General features: G+C 43.7%; 1 protein-coding gene across 1 annotated transcript in view; it reads right to left on the bottom strand.

Moving 5' to 3' along the window:
* Window positions 1-15,435, bottom strand: part of LOC121991517 (glucan endo-1,3-beta-glucosidase-like) — a 41,313-nt gene extending 25,878 nt beyond the window's left edge. Inside the window, exon 1 of the mRNA XM_042545511.1 lies at window positions 15,339-15,435. Coding sequence (XP_042401445.1) covers window positions 15,339-15,435 — 97 coding nt within the window. The remainder of the gene's footprint in view (window positions 1-15,338) is intronic.
* Between the last annotated feature and the right edge of the window lie 4,272 nt (window positions 15,436-19,707).

The following is a 19,707-nucleotide window of genomic DNA, read 5'->3' as shown; positions in this document are numbered from 1 at the left end:
AACCTAAAAGAACAAATAGATTAAGTTTTGGATCAAACGTGTTAAGTTCCACAGGAGATCCAAAATTTAATTTAAAAGAACACATGGTAGCTAGGAAAAGGTTCAGATCTTTGTACAAAATTTTTGTACAGTGGAACCTATAGGCTTTCCGAGTAGCAACCAACAATTGGTATCAGAGCTAGGGTTTTGCCTCTGTGTATTTGGTATTAGTTTAATTATGCACATGTCATACATAATTTAGGCAGGTTAATAGTAGGATGTGCTAACTCTATGGATGCAGGATCCAACTATTATGGCTTTTAGTTATTATGTGTGTGATTGGACCCTTGGACATGTCAAGGGCAATTTATATATGTGTGCATGATTGTATTAAAATACAGCAGGAGCTGTATTTAGTTTTATTAGGATTTTATTTTTGATCTAGATACATGTACATTCCTTTTATGGAATATAGGATCAAAAATGTAAAATTCTATTTATGTCGCGGATCGAATCTTGCAAAGCGTGGAACCTTCTAAGGACCAGAGGCGCAGCGGAACTAGGAGCAAGATGGATGCGACAGCTAGACCCGGTGGCGGTGGCCAAATATGGCAGCAGCTTGGGATGACAACACACGGAGGACAATTAGAGATAAAAGCCATAATAGTTGAAAATTAAATTTTCTATTTATTGCTTTTATATTGTGTGTGCATGTTAGTTTACAAGTTTAAGTAGGCTAGCATAGTTAAAATTCCTCATTTATAAATAACTAAGTGGGAGAGGGATTTTTAAATCCCATGGTCTCCATTACTGGTTTGTAAGTGATGCAAACAAGCTTGCGCGTTGGCTCTGAGTGCCTTCCTCCATAACGGATGAGCTTGTTTGCGGATCACTAGAACAGACTTCCATTTTTGGATGACTATAGGAAGTTAATTAAGAGCGTGTGATCTTCCCCAACGGAAGGGGCATAATCTTATTAATGGACTTAGTGTCAAGTAATGGTATACACTTAGACACATCTAATAGTATCCTCCCTAACGGAGTCACTGCTATTATTTGTGTGACCAAATGATACCAACTATTAATTTTATTTGTCAAAAAGTTAGGTTGACAAGATAATAAAATTAATGGGTTAAAATCCTCCTTTTACAAATGTTGAATTTGTATACGTCCACACTAACGTGGCATACAAAATTCACGGTGTTTTAAGGTGTTGGTTAATTTAAAATAGTATTGTTTGAGGATCAATATTATTCTAAATTTAGAGTTCTGACCAAAAGTTATTTGTGATTCTTAGGATGTCTTTCAACCCACTGTCCATCATACTTCAACAAAATAGACTTACTGGACCTAACTACATAGATTGGAAAAGAAACCTGGACATTGTTCTTACTGCTGAAAGCTATAAATTTGTACTGACTGAGCATTGCCCTGATGCACCTACTGGTGAATCTACCCAAGAGGAGATTGAATATCATAGGAAATGGGTAAAAGCAGATGAGATGGCACGGTGTTACATTTTGGCTTCAATGTCAAATGTATTGCAACATCAGCATCAAGATTTACCAACAGCCTATGATATCATGAACAATCTCAAGGAACTCTTTGGTCATCAGGATAGGGCTTCTAGGCAAGAAGCCATGAGAAAGATAATGACAACCACCATGCAAGAGGGTACTCCTGTAAGGGATCATATCCTAAAGATGATGGCTTATCTGAACGAAATACAGATCCTTGGAGGAGAAATTGATGGGGAAACCCAGATCGATATAATCCTCCAAACCCTACCTAGAAGTTTTGAGCAGTTCCGCCTGAACTATAATATGAATAAAAGGATTTATTCATTAGGGGAACTACTGACAGAACTTCAAGCAACAGAAGGGTTATTTCGTCACAATGCTCAAATTCACTATGCTGAAAATGGTTCTACTTCTAAACCGAAAGGAAAGAAGAAGAAGAAACAAACTGGTTCAGCAAAGAAAGTGAATAAATCTCAGAGTACGGGATTTAAAGCTGGAATGAAGAAGCCGAAGGGCAAGTGCTTCATCTGCAAGCAGGCAGGACATTGGAAGGCGGACTGTCCTCGTAAGAACCAAAACAAAGGTATATCTCATACTCTAGTTGTTGAAACATGTTTAGCGGTGTTATCTACCAGCACCTGGTGTGTAGATACGGGAGCCACTGATCATGTCTGCAATTCCTTGCAGGGGTTCCAGGAAACCCGACGACTATCTGAAGGGGAGATTACCGTCTACATGGGCAATGCTACTAAGGTGGCAGCTGTTGCAGTGGGAGACGTCTACTTGTCTTTTAGTAGAAATAGAAATTTGGTTTTAAGAAATTGTCTTTATGTACCCAGTTTTAGAAAGAATTTAATTTCAGTTTCTAAACTGTTTTTAGATGGATATTCAGTTTCTTTCAGTAACGATGTAGTTATTAAAAGAAATAAAGTGATTATCTGTTCTGGTGCATTAGTTGGCAATTTGTATATTTTAAATCCAAATTCTTCCACAAAGCAAAACATGGAAATTTATAATTCATCTTCTAATTCTAATAAGAGAAAAGAACCTTCAGAAATGAACCAAGCATATCTTTGGCATCTAAGGCTTGGTCATATTAACTTAAGTAGGATTCAGAGGCTTATAGCCGATGGACTTTTGGGTTCATTAGAGTTGGAAAATTTTCCAACTTGTGAATCTTGCTTAGAAGGTAAAATGACCAAGAGGCCGTTCAAGGCCAAGGGGTATAGAGCCAAAGAAGTGTTAGAGTTGGTTCACTCTGATTTGTGTGGTCCTATGTCTGTCCAGGCAAGAGGAGGTTTTGAATATTTTGTCTCTTTTATAGACGATTATTCAAGATATGGATACATTTACCTAATGCGCCGCAAGTCCGAGTGCTTTGATAAGTTCAAAGAATACAAGGCTGATGTGGAGAAACGATTAGGTAAAAGTATCAAGACACTACGATCTGATCGTGGTGGCGAATACCTCTTAGGAGAGTTTAGGAATTACTTATCAGAGGCTGGGATTCAATCCCAATTGTCTGAACACCCCAACAGAATGGTGTAGCAGAACGAAGGAATAGGACTCTTATGGAGATGGTTAGATCGATGATGAGTTATTCAGAATTACCAAATTCGTTTTGGGGATATGCTCTGGAAACAGCAGTATACGTTCTGAACTTAGTACCTTCTAAATCAATTTCTTCTACTCCCATAGAATTGTGGAATGGGCGAAAACCCAGTCTAAGACATATTCGGATTTGGGGTAGTCCAGCACATGTGCTGAAACCAGATGCTGATAAGTTAGAATCTCGTACAGAAGTTCGCGTGTTTGTAGGATATCCCAAAGGAACGAAAGGTGGTTTATTTTATAGTCCTAAGACCGAAGGTCATTGTTAGCACCAATGCCCGCTTTTAGAAGAAGACTATATAATGGATCACAAGCCCAGAGTAAAGTCGTTTTAGAAGAACTTAGAGGACATGTCTACTTCAAGACCAGTACAAGATGAAGTTCCACAAGAGACCGCAACACGTGTCACACATGATACACAACCACGCATGCCTCGTCGTAGTGGGAGGGTTGTGACGCACCTGAAAGATTCATGTTTTGGGAGAGTCTTCGACTTGATCCCGGGTAAACATGAACCGATCCCATATGATAAGCACTCCAAGATATAGATGACATCTTGGCAAAAGGCAATGAATTCAAATAGAGTCCATGTACTCTAATAAGGTCGGAGCTTGTAGAACCACCGATGGTGTAAAAGCCGTTGGATGCAAGTGGATCTACAAAAGGAAAAGAGGGACGGGAAGGTAGAAACCTTCAAAGCTAGGCTTGTTGCGAAAGGGTACACTCGGAAAGAGGGAATCGATTATGAGAAACTTTTCACCGGTAGCTATGCTTAAGTCTATCCGGATACTCTTATCCATTCCGCTCATATGGATTATGAGATTTGGCAAATGGATGTCAAGACAACTTTCCTTAATGGAGGTCTTGAATAGAACATCCATATGAAGCAAACAAAAGGATTTATTGAAAAAGGCAAAGAGCATCTAGTATGCAAGCTCAATCGGTCCATTTATGGACTGAAGCAAGCTTCAAGGTCTTGGAACATCCGGTTTAATGAAGTAATCCAATCAGGATGAGTCCTGTGTATACAAAAAGTGTAACGGAAACGTGGTGGTATTTCTTATACTATACGTAGATGACATTTTGTTAATTGGCAATAATGTCAAGGTGTTATAAGATGTAAGGGTATGGTTGTTTAAACAATTCGATATGAAGGACTTAAGAGAATGTGCACACATTCTTGGGATCAAAGTCATAAGGGATCGCAAGAAAAGGATGTTGTGCCTATCTCAAGCTTCATATATAGATACAATCCTTGCTCGTTTTAGCATGCAGAACTCCAAGAAAGGTTTCTTACCTTTTAGGCATGAAATAGCTTTATCCAAAGATATGTCTCCAAAGACATCAAAGGAGATAGAGGACATGAAGGCAGTTCCTTATGCTTCGGCTGTGGGAAGCCTAATGTATGCAATGCTGTGTACGAGACCGGATATTTTGTCGTAGGCATGGTCAGCAGATATCGAGTAACCCTGGACAAGGACATTGGACTGCGGTAAAGCATATATTAAAGTACGAGAAGGACTAGGGATTATATGCTAGTTTACAAAGCGGATGATTTGCTCACTGTGGGTTACACGGATTCATTTTCAATCGATAGGGACAATAGTAAGTCTACATCAGCTATGTGTTTCCTTTAGGAGGTGGAGTCATTTCATGGAGAGTGTAAGCTAAATGCGTTTCGGACTCAACCATGGAAGTCGAGTATGTAGCAGCCTCTGAGGCCTAAAGAAGCGGTATGGCTCGGGAACTTTCTAATGGACTTAGATGTGATTCTGGTTTGCCCAAGATCATCACAATTTATTGTGATAATAGCTATGCAGTTGCAAACTCGAAGGAACCACGAGCTCATAAGGCGAGTAAACATATAGAGCGCAAGTACCACGATACGAGATATCGTGAAGCGAGGAGAAGTTGTCATCGCCAAGATTGCATCCGGATAACCTGGCATCCTTTCACTAAGGCCCTTAAAGCTTTCGATCGACATGTGGAGGAATGGGAATCGGATGTATGGTAGAAGATATGGCGACTTAGTCATTAGTATAAGTGGGAGATTGTTGGAGTGTATATTGAAAGCCTAAGCTTTGTAAACATTCATTATGAATAAAGAATCACATTTGGTCTAATTATCTACATTTGTTTGTAGTTGTTCATTTAATTTATATTGTAGATAACATAGTATGTGGTGTCACATACAGAAGATGATGTTATCAGTACCTTATAAATTATAAACAGTAGCTCACGACCAGAATGGAAAGGAACAAACCATTAGAAGGTCGTAGTGTAATTAGGTATTAGTTTATCTTGACTATATAATTACACTAGTACACTCGGAGTGTATTGAGTAGGACCATTTGAGGTCGTTTTTTATACTGACTTTATAAAGGAACAAAGACCTCGGTTATTATGGAAGTGTGCTCTTAATCCTAATATAATAACAAGTACATATGTTTGATATTTATTTCTTTAATTTATCAATGGGTGAGATTTAGTTCGATGAATCAATAAACCCGATAAATTGGGAAATGGTATCACCCATAGTGTGTGTTGTTGATTATAGAAGGAAACTGTGTCCTAGTGATACTAGGTTGATAATGTCCTCAAGAGGAGCTCATAAAGATTGTCATATTAAACCCTGCAGGTGGACTTAGTCCGACATGATAATAAGGTTGAGTGGTACTACTCTTGGACTTAGATATTAATTAAATGAGTTGTCAGTAACTCACTTAATTAGTGGACATTCGATATCTTAAACACAGGGAGACTAACACACTCATAATAAGAAGGAGCCCAAAAATGTAATTTGGGATTGGTGCGGTAGTTCAATGATAGTTCTCTAGTGGAATGAATTATCATTGATAAAATTAAGTTGTGTGTTCGGGGCGAACATGGGATGCTTAATTTTATCGGGAGACCAAAACCAATTCCTCCTCTCGGTCCCTATCGTAGCCTCTTATTTATAGAGTACTATACCCACATTCTATACCCACCTAAAGGGGGTCGGCCAAGCTAGCTTGGGAACCAAGCTAGGGCCGGCCTAAGCTTGGGTTTAAGGTGGCCGGCCCTAGCTTGAACCCAAGCTAGTAGGGCCGACCATAATTAATTAAAAAGAAAATTTAATTTTAATGTTTATTATTATGTGGAAGATTTAATTTAAAAGAGAATTAAAATTAAAATATCTCTCTTGTAAAAATTTACAAAAGATTAAAGAAAGAGATTAGATCTCTTTCCTTATTTGTAGATTGGAGAGATGTTTTATTTTCTCTTTAAAATTATTCACATGTTAATAAAATTAAAATTATAGATATTTCCTTTTATTAACCATGAAGAGATTTTAAAGAGAAATTTTATTTTTTAAAATTTCCGGAAACAAATAAGGAAAGTTTTAATTATTGATTGAAACTTGTCCAATTTGCTTCCTATTGATTTGGCCGGCCATCATTGTTTAATTGGGAAATATTATTTTATTTTTCTCAATTAAATCATGTCAAGGAAATTAAGGAAAATTTATTGTAATTAAATTTCCTAATTTACCTAGGCCAAGGAATATAAAAGAAGGGGTGAGGGTGCCTTCACAAGACACAACATCTATTATTCCTCTCCCTCTTTTGTTCCTTGGTGTGGCCGGCCATCATCTCCTTCTCTTCCTCTTGTGGTGGCCGAACCTCTCCCTCTCCCTTGGAGTTCTTGTGGTGGCCGGATACTACTCGGAGAAGAAGAAGAAGGAGAGAAAACTAGCATCTCTTGGAGCTTGGTTAGTATTTTGGTTTTCTCCTTGGTGAAGCTTTTCTTTTGTGGCGAACCTTGCTTGGAGGAGAAGAAGGTGGTTTGTGGTTTCTCATCTTGGAAGATCGTTGCCCACACAACGTCCGAGGTTAGAAGAGGAATACGTAGAAGATCAAGAGGTTTTTCTACAAGGTATAACTAGTAATTTCTATTTCCGCATCATGCTAGTTATTTATGGAAATAATACCAAATACAAGAGGCTTACGTTCTAGTATTTCGAATATGTTTTTTTGAAGTTGTGTTCTTTTGTTTCTTTCTTTTCCTTGTGATTTGATTGTTCTCTTTGGTTAACCTAAAGTTATTTTAGGAAATTAAATATTAGCTTTCTATTAAAGGTTTTGTCTAGTCGGTGGTGGTTGCTCCCATATCCAAGAAGGTCATGTGCCTCGCCACGTCAGTACTGGGAACCTTTTATGGAAATTAATATTTAATGGAATTAATAACTTAAGGAGACTTGGGTCGAACGTGTTAAGTTCCGCAGGAGATCCAAGTCAAAACCTAAAAGAACAAATAGATTAAGTTTTGGATCAAACGTGTTAAGTTCCGCAGGAGATCCAAAATTTAATTTAAAAGAACACATGGTAGCTAGGAAAAGGTTCAGATCTTTGTACAAAATTTTTATACAGTGGAACCTATAGGCTTTCCGAGTAGCAACCAACAAGTAGTGCGGGATTAAAAGAAATTAAAGTACGAGCTCGAGTGGTGTTGCACCAGCTTCAAGCAAAAATTTTGATTATGAAAAACTAGATCAGAAGGCGACAATTCTATTGATTCCGATTGACTCCGAAAAATTGAAAAATACCACAAAGAAAAAATGCTTGAATGGTGGTTGCACCAATTCGAAGCGACCCCACTCTGATATCAATTGTTGGATCAAAAGTGTTAGGGGGTGAATAGCGCTCGTGGCTATTTCGTTCGTTTCTAAAAACTATTGAGTAAATACACAACGGAAAAGTAATAAACACAGAAGCAACGCTAACACTGTTTCTTTTACTTGGTTCGGAGTCTGTGGCGACTCCTACTCCAAGGCCCGCGATCATTGATCATTTTCGTTGGGCAATCACTATAGATCCGGAATTCTTTACAGGAATGTAAGTACAAGTACAGAATAAAGAATGATTATACCGACAATACAAAATGAAGAAAGTAGTCGTCGATTGTCGGAACAGCAGAGCATTGTTGAGGTGTTCGGAGCAGCGCACAGGAGCACAAGTTGTTCTATTTTTTGTTGTCTTCGAAGTGCTGCCCGAGGCGCCTTTTTATAGCCTCTTTTGATCTGATCCATATCCTCGAAACTCGGGATCAGGTTTGACCTAAAGCGGATCGGTCGACCGATCCCTATGTTCGGTCGACCGATCTGATGATCTCCTCCTCATCTGATCCGATCACCCCACTTCGATCAGGTCAACTCATATCCTTGGTTCAGTCGATCGATCCTCAGGTTCGGTCAACCGATCCCTCGATCGAACCCGGTCTGCAATGTAGTGTTGGACCCCGTGGTCGTTTTGATGTGATCAACCAAGTTAGGTTAGGTCTTGTTTGTTATTTGATCCCTGTGTCTAAGTGTGCAGGATCTTAGGAGCACAGGAAGTCGAGCGGAAGACGCAGCTAGCGAGAAGGATGGCACGGGAAGGGAGCCTACGGGCTCGGTGCGTCCGAAGGACGAAAGAGCTGCGGAAGAGTACACCGGTGGACAAGAAGAACGTGCGTGGAGTTTGAGGGACGAGAAGCCAGGACCGAAGCCTGCTCGAGGAGAAGGCCAGAAATTGGGCTCGGATGAGCCCTATTTCGATTGGCCACAATCACCCAAGAAATCGGAGCTTCGGAAGGAGTAAACAAGTCAAAAGGAGCTAGAAAAGCTAGCTAAAGGTGCCTTCAACGAAGTGCTGAAGGCGCCTGCACTTCCTGCAGGCTTGGAGGCGCCTCCATTACCTTGAAGGTGCCTCAGACCTGTCCGAGGCGCCTTCAAGGGCATTGGAGGCGCCTCATACCCAGTCTAGTGACCGTTTACGAATCAGATAAAGCTTTATCTGGTCAAACTCATTGGAGGCGCCCTCAACCCTCTTGGAGGCGCCTTCGACACTCGAGATAGACTTTCCATGAGATATATAAAGGCCCCTGGAGCTAGGAATTATTCAATTCAACTCTGTATTAAGTTTCTAGCAACTTCTAAGCATTCTTAGTGTGTAAAAAAGGCTTCTCCGCCTACAGTGAAGGAGACATCTAGTGGAGTTGTTTGACTATCTTGGATTAACAACCCCCTAGGTTATAACCAAGTTAAATTTCTTGTCTCTCTTGTATTACTGTTATATTTTATTGTTGCTATCATTTTTGGAGTTGAAAAGTCTTGAGGAGGGTATTCTTTATTTGTAGGCAATTCACCCCTCCCCTCTTGCCGATCCCGCTGCACCAACAAGTGGTATTAGAGCCAGACCACCTCAGAAGGACTGACCACCGTCTAAAGCAATAAAGATCAAGACGATGGCCAGAACAAGCATTCATCCCCCAAAATTTGACGGAGACTTCGCGACATGGAAACACCTAATGGAGGTATTCTTTAAGACTGAATTTGATATACTTCTAATCATGAAATATAGTTTTTCAGCCCCCGAAGACAAGGAAGAATACAACTGGACGAAGAAGGAGCAAGCCGATTTCGTGGCCAACGGAAAGGCGGAATTTCATCTGCTCAGCGTTCTGCCGCCCCAGGAGGTAAGTCGGATCGGAAGCTACGACTTCGCCAAAGACCTCTGGGAGAAATTCTTAGAGCTCCACGAAAGCACTTCAGAAGCGAAGTTAGCAAGGCGGGACATCCTCCGGGCTCAGCTGACGAATCTCCGGATGAACAACGGCGAGAAGGTAATGCAACTCCAAGCGAGGATCAAAGCGCTAATAACTCAGCTAAATAACCTCGGAGAATCGGTAACAAACTGAGACTCGATCCGGTACGCGCTCAATGCCTTCCCAAGATCTCCAGAATGGGCATCCTTAGTAGATGCATATTACATCTCTAAGGACTTTGAGGTAAGTACTTTAGAAAATTTGTTTTTTACATTTGAACTTCACGAATCTCTAATTGCAGAGCCTAAACAAGTAGAGAAGTTAAATCTCAATATTGCCCTACAAGCCAAAAAGGTCGATCTCGACTCTGAAGCATCGATCGATGAAAATGAAGAGGCGCTATTGGTAAGAAAGTTAAATAAGTTTATTAAAACTAACAAATTTAAATCACAGTTAAGAAAGCATCAGTGTAATAGAAGGACGGTTTGATGCTACAACTGCAATGAGGAAGGACACATTAAGGATGACTGCCCAAAACTAAAGAAAAGGGACAAAGAGAAGTCTCAAAGGTCGACGCCCTCAAAGCGCAAGAGTCTGAAGGCTACATGGGATGAATCGTCATCCTCGGAATCAGAAGTCGAAGCATTCTCAGGGAATCAGAAGTTGAAGCATTTTCAGGAGTGACATTGATGGTCAACCATCTTTTCTAAGAAACCAGCTCGAAGATGAGCATAGTGAAGGGGGAGGATCATCAGAAGAAGAAAGTTGCGACGAAAGGGGAGCATCAGAAATAGAGGTAAGTGAGGTACATAATCTGACTCCCAAGCAGTCCTTTCAATTCATAAAAGTTCTCACTAAATACTTAGTTAAATTAGAAAAGGAGAATAATGAGTTGAAGTTAAACTTAGCAAAAGCATGTCCACTAGAAATGTACGATAATTTAAAATTAGAGAATGAGAAATTGAAAAATGAAGTTGAAAAATTGAAAAATGATTATGCATGCTTAAATAAATTTTCAAAATCAAAGCTTAGGATATATGGAAAATTAAATTGGTATATTAGAAAACATCAGGGATAACTTAGAAAAATTTCTAAAAGTTATATACTCCCTAAGTTCTTGATTAATCCAGTAGGAAGGAACCTTTACTTGGTTTCAAAATCTTGTCTAAACTAATTTTTTTTTAGTTAAAGCTTTCAGAAAGAAAATTCAACGTTAAAATTTCTTTATGAGGCTTTGCCTAAGGAAGTGGTTGTTGCTCCAATAACCAAGAAGGTCTAGTGCCTCGCCACGACCTGGAAGTCAAAATATTGAAATAAAATGTTTAATTAACTTTCTGGTAAAACATTAAAATTAGAATTAAATAATACTTTAAAAAGTTTTTTTAAAACATTTTTTTTCAAAAATATTTTCATACTTAGATTTTTTCATTTATAAAAACTCTCAAAAATATTTTTGCCAAAGGTAAAGATTTTTTCTGAAATCAGAAATTTTTTCTCAGAAAATTCTTAAAGATTATTTTTTGTTTGACTTAGAAATTTTTTTCTTAATCACAAAAATAATTTTACTTGAAACAATTTCTCAAAAATAATTTTTGCAAAGTTCTCTAAACTAAGAAATTTTGAAAAAAAAATTTGATGTGATCAAAGAGGGAGAGTTAGTACAAGTTCAGGGGCTCAGGGGGAGTTACAATTTTTTTAAGTTTTTTTTTTTTTGAATTTTAATAGATAAATTAATTCTATACTTAATATTACAATTTATTTTTAATTACAAATTTTATGCTTAAACTGTTAGTTTAGTAATTTCTATAAATTACTATTTGTCTATTTTTTCCTAACTTGAACTTGGGTTGATGCACATCAAAAAGAGGGAGATTGTTGGACCCCGTGATTGTTTTGATGTGATCAACTAAGTTAGGTTAGGTCCTGTTTGTTATTTGATCCCTGTGTCTAAGTGTGCAGGAGCTTAAGAGCACAGGAAGTCGAGCGGAAGACGCAACTAGCGAGAAGGACGGGATAGGAAGGGAGCCGACAGGCTCGGTGCGTCCGAAGGACGAAAGAGCTGCGGAAGAGTACACCAGTGGACGAGAAGAACGTGCGCTGTGTTTAAGGGATGAGAAGCCGGGACGGAAGCCTGCTCAAGGAGAAGGTCGAAAATTGGGTTCAGGTGAGCCCTATTTCGGTTGGCTGCAATCACCCAAGCAATCGGAGCTTCGGAAGGAGTAAACAAGTCAAAAGGAGCTGGAAAAGCTAGCTAGAGTCGCCTTCAACGAAGTGCTGAAGGCGCCTGCGCTGCCTGCAGACTTGGAGGTGCCTCCAATACCTTGAAGGCACCTCAGATCTGTCTGAGGTGCCTTCAAGGTCATTGGAGGCGCCTCAGACCCAATTTAGTGATCGTTTGAGAAGTAGATAAAGCTTTATCCAGTAAACTCATTGGAGGCGCCCTCAACTCTCTTGGAGGCGCCTTCGACACTCGAGATAAACTTTCCAGAAGCTATATATAATGGACCACAAGCCCAGTAGCAAAATTGTTCTAGAAGAACTTAGAGAGTGCACGTCTACTTTAGTACCAACAGTACAAGATGAAGTACCACAAGAGACTGCAACACGTGTCACACATGATACACAACCACCGACAGTGCCTCATCGTAGTAGGAGGGTTGTAAGGCAACCTGAGAGATTCATGTTTTTGGGAGAGTCTTCAGACTTGATCCCGGGTAAACATGAACCTGATCCCCGGACATATGACGAAGTACACCAAGATATAGATGCAGTATCTTGGCAAAAGGCAATGAATTTATAAATAGAATCTATGTATTCTAATAAGGTCTGGGAGCTTGTAGAACCACCTGATGGTGTAAAAGCCGTTGGATGCAAGTGGATCTACAAAAGGAAAAGAGGGACAGATGGGAAGGTAGAAACCTTCAAAGCAAGGCTTATTATGAAAGGGTACACTTAGAAAAAGGGAATCGATTATGAGGAGACCTTTTCGCCAGTAGCTATGCTTAAGTCTATCAGGATACTCTTATCCATTGCCGCTCATATGGATTATGAGATTTGGCAAATGGATGTCAAGACAGATTTCCTTAATGGAAGTCTTGAAGAAAATATCCATATGAAGCAACCAGAAGGGTTTATTGAAAAGGGCAAAGAGCATCTAGTGTGCAAGCTCAATTGGTCCATTTATGGACTGAAGCAAGCTTCAAGATCTTGGAACATCCGGTTTAATGAAGTAATCCAGTCATATGGATTTATTCAGTGTCCGGATGAGTCTTGTGTATACAAGAAGTGTAACGGAAACATGGTGGTATTTCTTGTACTATACGTAGATGATATTTTGTTAATTGGCAACAATGTCAAGGTATTATCGGACGTAAGGGTATGGTTGTCCAAACAATTTGATATGAAGGACTTAAGAGAATGTGCACACATTCTTGGGATCAAAGTTATAAGGGATCGCAAGAAAAGAATATTGTGTCTATCTCAAACTTCATATATAGATACAATCCTTGCTCATTTTAGCATGCAGAACTCCAAGAAAAGTTTCTTACCTTTTAGGCATGGAGTAGCCTTATCTAAAGAGATGTCTCCGAAGACATCAAAGGAGATGGAGGATATGAAGGCAGTTCCTTATGCTTCGGCTGTAGGAAGCCTTATGTATGCAATGTTGTGTACGAGACTTGATATATGTTTTACCGTGGGAATAGTTAGCAGATATCAGAGTAACCCTGGACAAGGACATTGGACTGCTATAAAGCATATATTGAAGTACCTGAGAAGGACTAGAGATTATATGCTAGTCTACCAAGCAGACGATTTGCTCCCTGTAGGTTACACGGATTCGGACTAGATAAGGACAATAGTAAGTCTACATTAGGCTATGTGTTTACTCTAGGAGTTAGAGCCATTGAATGGAAGAGTGTTAAGAAGAAATACGTCTCGGACTCAACCATGGAAGCTGAGTATGTGACAGCCTCTGAGGCAGCCAAAGAAGTTGTATGGCTCAGGAACTTTCTAATGGACTTAGATGTGATTCCTGGTTTGCCCAAGATCATCACAATTTATTGTGATAATAGCGGTGCAGTTGCAAACTCGAAGGAACCACGAGCCCATAAGGCGAGTAAACATATAGAGCGTAAGTACCACCTGATACGAGACATTGTCAAGCGAGAAGAAGTTGGCGTCGCCAAGATTACATCAGCAGATAACCTGGCAGATCCTTTCACTAAGGTCCTTCCGGCAAAAGCTTTTGATCGGCATGTGGAGGGGATGGGAATCAGATGTATGGAAACAGATATGGCAACTTAGTCTTTTAGTATAAGTGGGAGATTGTTAGAGTGTATACTAAAAGCCTAGTGATCCTGTCCGAGCGCTGAATCAACGGACGCTGGGGACGTGGTGCTCCCTGCTGTCTCCTCGTACGCTCCGGTGATCCTGCAGCAAAACCGAGCCGGGTGGGGTTTCCCGGCGATGGTCCTCCGACGATCAAGTCAGGCAAAGGGGAAACAAGGAGGTGGCTCTGAAGATCCAAGATTGCATACCTCCAGCGAAGTCTGAGGGCTCTTATATAGAGCTATGGTGAGCTTGGCGCACACACATCGAGGCGTACATATGTCCTGCACCATACTTCAATATGGGCTTGTCAGAAGAGCGTGCCTAACGCCATACTGCTACAGTCCGTGCACCTCCTTGATGGGACAGAAGAACCTTCCATCGTACGATTCTGCGTATGGTCTGGTCATCGAACATGCCTGTTGTCAGCGACAAAGGTTACTAGGATGACGTCCCTACTGTCCCGTGTCTTTTGGTTTCATCCTCTCGAGCCAAGCGTCCAGCTGCTCGGCGGCTTCTTATCTTCGACCCGTCGTAGATGTTGGTCCGTCCGGGGGAGATTCATGGTCCCCTGCTCGGACGAACACTCTTGTCTTGTTGCCTGACTCCTTGCCCGAGCGGACAGACCGCTTGGCCTTGTACCCTTGCCTTGGGCCACGGCCGAGCGGACCACCCGCTCGGCAATATAGCCTTTTTACCTTGGCGTCTAAAACCCGGGCTCATGGTCGGGTTACAGTTCCTTCGGCTGGAGGACCTGGCCGGGCGATCAGCATAGGGTGCCCGCTCGGCGAGCCCACGGGGTTGACCCCCCTTGAATCCTAACCCCTACGTGTCGTTGACCCTTTGCCCATGAGGACCCCCCGGCCTTATCACCAGATCACTTGCCTTCCCCTCAAGTTTAGTCGAAGGAGGCGCTAAGTCCGACTGACTGGACTTCCGGTCTGACAGAGTAACGGCACTCGGACGGCCCGTGGAATGCTCGTCCATTCGGCTTACATTCTTCACCACGCCCGTTCGGCGCTGTTAACGGATGGATGGTCAACGCTGATGCCTTTGGGATCCCCTCGAAATGTGTGCCAAATCCTTCCCATTAAAGCCGAGCACACACGCTATGCGCGGTAATGGTGCTCATTAAATGCGCCCCAGGCGGTAGCGCCACGTGGCGTCTCTGATGCCGTCAGCGTACGGCGGCGGCGTTACCTCCAATGGGACAGTCGATGTTTGGAATGGACGGTTAGATGCGGACATTGATTCGCGTGACCTGCATCTAACGGCTTAGGCTGCTCGGGCCTATCCCTATAAAGTCTTCTCCTTCTCCCCTTGCCGCATTTCTACCTTCGCGTGTTTCACAGCTCTCCTTCCTCTGGCGACCTTGTTTTTCTGCCTCCCGACGATCTCCGGCGCCCTCGCAGCCCACTTTTCCGATCGCCATCTCCCCTGTAAGCTCTGCTCTCCTGTTATTCCGCCATTCCTCCGCGTCTTTCCTTAGCTGTTCCTCCTTCTGCTTTATTTCAAGTATTCGTCATCTATTTCCTCGCTTCTTTCCGTCTTTTATTTCTCTTACTCTTCCGACCATGGCGAGCACTTCACAACCGCCTACCTCCGCCCCTGGTCTTTGGTATATGGCCACGGAGAGCCGGTTTGATGAGGAAGATGCCCTACGCATCGTTCGTACTTATGAGTTCCCCACTGACCTTGAAATAATATTAGCCACTCCTTCCGACTGGCCCAATAACCCGCCGTCCGGCACTGTTTACTTTTTCTGGGATCAATTTTTGGCTGGCCTGCGGTTTCCTCTACATCCCTTCATCTTGCAAATATGTAATTACTTCCGCCTCCCGCTCGGCCAACTCGTTCCGAACTCCATTAGGCTGCTGTGCGGGGTGGTGATTCTTTTCAAGCTAAATGACATCCCTCTGGACCCCAAAATCTTCCATTACTTCTACTATCCAAAACAATCTGAGTGGGGCACCTTCATTTTCCAAACTAGGATTGGTTTTGTTCTTTTTAGCAATATGCCGAGCTCCAACAAGCACTGGAAGGAATACTTTTTCTATACGCGTTTCCCCGAGCCGCCACCTTTCCGAACCAAGTGGTAGACTGCGGTGCCGACCCAACCAGAGCTCGGCAAATACAAGAGCGATCCGGCCTACCTCCATGTAGCTAACCGCCTGGTCAGCCAACGATACGACATTGATAAGCTGCTCCTTAAGGGAGTGATGTACTTGTTCGGCTTATCTCCCGTTCGGGCTGGCATTCCCTACAGCATGGGTAAGGATTACTCTTTACCTTTCTCCTTTGCTCTAACTGATTTATTTTTCTTTTCTGCAGTCGAGATCATGTGGTGTGCTAAAGCTACCAAGCACCTGAAGTTGAGAGCCACTGAGATTGAGGCGGCTACTGAAAAGGAGGCCGCTGCGCGGGGGCTTGTCCCAGCCAGCTCGGGGGCTGAAGGGACACAGTCCGCCCCTGAAGTATCAGCCGCTCGGGCCCCCGTACACGAAGCCGTGGGTGACGCTACTTCATCTGCCCCGGTCGGGGTGGAGATTCTTCCTATTAATGACGCTCCACTAAGGACCCGAAAGAAGCGCCGGACGGACCCACCGCCACCATCGGTCCCTTCTGGTGAACAGTTTTATGAGCGGAGTGGTATTCCTCCCGACCGGGAAGGAGGGGCTCCGGCGTCCGTTGAGGCGCTCTCTTCGGATCGAACACCCTCCCAGCTTGGCTTTCCCGCGGCGCTCCCCGAAGTGGAACCTACTTATTCTCTCCCCCGCACCCGCCGTCGCCTTAGGCGCTTGGGTGACCTTTCTACTATTGGGGGGGCCTTCCGGCCAAGCCGCCGAGACCCAGGATGATCCGAGCGGCCTTCGGGTGATCAAGACCATTCTGCGCTTTCCCTCAGAGGAATACCTTTTGGCGGTCGATCGACCCGCGAGCCCCGAGCAACAAATTACCCTAACAGGGCCTCTTGCCAAAGTTTGGGAGGATGCCCGGCTTTGCGTCGCGCTCATGACTCCTAGTCAGTTGGGAGACAGCAATCTACAGCAGGCCACCGGGGTATGTTCTCCCTCCCCTGGTGTTCCTTTTTAATCAATCTTTGACATCCCTTCTTCTGCGCAGACCTGGGTAGAACAGATTGTAATTAGCAATCGCCTGGCTGAGCTGGAAAACGAGCTGAAAAAGCTCAAACTCTTGGGGGAAAGTCAGGGGCAGTCATCCGCCGAGCTGGAGAAAACTAAAAAGCTTTTGGAATCCGAGCGGCAAAAGTCCTCCGAGCTGACGGCGGAGGTGACTCGGCTTGAAGCTGTGGTCAAGAAGCACGACCACGATATAAAGCTTGCGACCAACCGGAAGCTTCAGGCCATCTCAGACCTGGATATTATGAAAGTGGAGAATCGGGGATTGGATCAACGCGTCAAAGACTTAGACGCCCTCTTGTCCACCGAACGGGATGGCCGCTCGGCTGAGCGCACCAAATTTGAGGGGGCTCTAAAAGGTCTCCAAGACTCCGTAGAAGCCTCCCGCACTACCTTGAAAGAATATAAGGATGGAGAATCGAGCCGTTTGGCCGCGGCGCGGCAAGCCTTCGTCCGTTCGGATGAGTTCGGCGATAAGTTCAGCAACAAGTTGGCCCTAACGTTCGAGGAAGCCATGAAGGTTGTTGTTGCTCATTTGAAGACGAAGGGTCATATTCCCGCCAAGCTGTCCATTCCCCCTGAAGAACTGGCTTTCTTGATGGGCGCAATCCCGAATGCCCTTTTCAATTTCGAGGATAGTGAGTGAGGAGTCTTTGAAATCTCCTTTAAGTGTCTTTTGCTACTTTTTGTTTGGCCGTCGTTCAGCGTAAACTCTTTATGTAATGAACTTTGTTTCTGTTTGTCATTTATTGCTCGACCAATACTCATCCCCTTACCTTCGTTTTAGCCAGAATTTTTTCGTGCAAGCACTTTTTATAACTCGGCCGTTCAGCATAACACCTCCATATTTCTAACTTGAGTTTGAGCCGGTTGTCCGTAAAATGTCTCTTAATTCGACCGTGTGGCTATTCGGAACGCGAACAGCGCTCGTTCACGCGTTCTCACCTTTTATTCTCGTTGATCATCTTCCGGCCAGAGGGTTTATAGTCGCCGATCCGACTCTCGATATTTAACGTCGGAGCTCGACGATCTTCCGTCCGGGGGGTTTATAATCGCCGGTCCAACTCTCGATATTTAACGTCGGAGCTCGACGGTCTTCCGTTCGGGGGGTTTATAGTCGCCGATCCGACTCTTGATATTTAACGTCGGAGCTCGACGGCCTCTGAGGCTACTTTAAACACAGTTAATATACGTCATGCCGAGCGGTCGTTCGACGAATAATGCCAAATGTGTTTTATCACTTTGCTTCCTGCATTAAAAAGACACAGGCGGCCAAGACATACATAAAATGAATTACATCGGCGCACCTCTCACCCAGCTCGGTACGGCTGGAGGTGGTTCGCGCTCCATGGTCGATCCAGTTGCCGCCCGTCTTCATCCTCCAGATAATAGGCGCCCGAGCGGAGCTTTTCAATGACTTTGAAGGGACCCGCCCAAGGAGCCTCCAGCTTGCCGACGTCCCCGACCGGCTTTACTTTCTTCCGCACTAAGTCACCGACCTGGAACGATCTAGGGATCACGCGCCGGTTGTAGTTCTGCTTCATTCTCTGCCGATACGCCATCAGCCGGACAGACGCCTTGGCTCGCTCTTCGTCGATCAAGTCCAATTCCAGCTGTCTCCGCTCGTCGTTGTCACCATCATAGTTCTGGATCCGGACGGACTCTATGCACACTTCAACTGGGATAACTGCTTCGCCGTCGTATACTAAATGAAATGGTGTGACGCCCGTTCCCTCCTTTGGGGCCGTGCGGATAGCCCATAAGACGCCCGGCAACTCGTCCACCCAGCTTCCTCCCATATGGTCGAGCCGAGCCCGAAGAATGTGAAGAATCTCTCGGTTGGCTACTTCGGCTTGACCATTGCTCTGGGGATACGCCACGGAAGTAAAATGTTGTTCAATGCCATAACTTTTGCACCATTCTTCGAGCTGCTTCTCGGCGAACTGTCGTCCGTTATCAGATACGAGCCGGCGAGGAATGCCGAACCGACAGATTATATGCTGCCAAATAAACCTTTTGGCCATCTGCTCGGTGATCTTGGCCAGTGGCTCGGCTTCCACCCATTTGGAAAAGTAGTCGACCGCCACTAGAAGAAACTTCCGCTGACCAATCGCCATAGGGAACGGATCCACGATATCCATTCCCCACTGATCGAACGGACAGGACACAGTAGATGCCTTCATCTCCTCCGCCGGTCGGTGGGAGACGTTGTGGTACTTCTTGCAGTGTTGGCCAGAAATATCCGGCCAGCAGGATCTTCCTGGCCAGCGATCGTCCGCCCGGATGTCCTCCGCACGATCCTTGGTGCACTTCCTGGAGGATGTACTCCGCGTCTTCCGAGCTCACACACTTCAAAAGTGGGCGGGAGAAAGCCTTCTTGTAAAGTTGGTCTCCAACGAGTGCGAACCGACCGGCTCTCCTCCTCAATAGTTGGGCTTCCTCCCGATCGGAAGGTGTAGCACCCGAGCGGAGAAACTCCATAATGGTTGTCCTCCAATCATTCGGGAATATGAGGCCTTCCATCCGGTCGATGTGCGCCACCAAGGATACTTGCTCAATTGGCT

Source organism: Zingiber officinale, chromosome 6B (genome assembly GCF_018446385.1).
Source record: "Zingiber officinale cultivar Zhangliang chromosome 6B, Zo_v1.1, whole genome shotgun sequence".
Taxonomy (NCBI): domain Eukaryota; kingdom Viridiplantae; phylum Streptophyta; class Magnoliopsida; order Zingiberales; family Zingiberaceae; genus Zingiber; species Zingiber officinale.
Note: the sequence above shows the minus strand (reverse complement) of the source record. Positions and strands in the feature narration are given on the sequence as shown.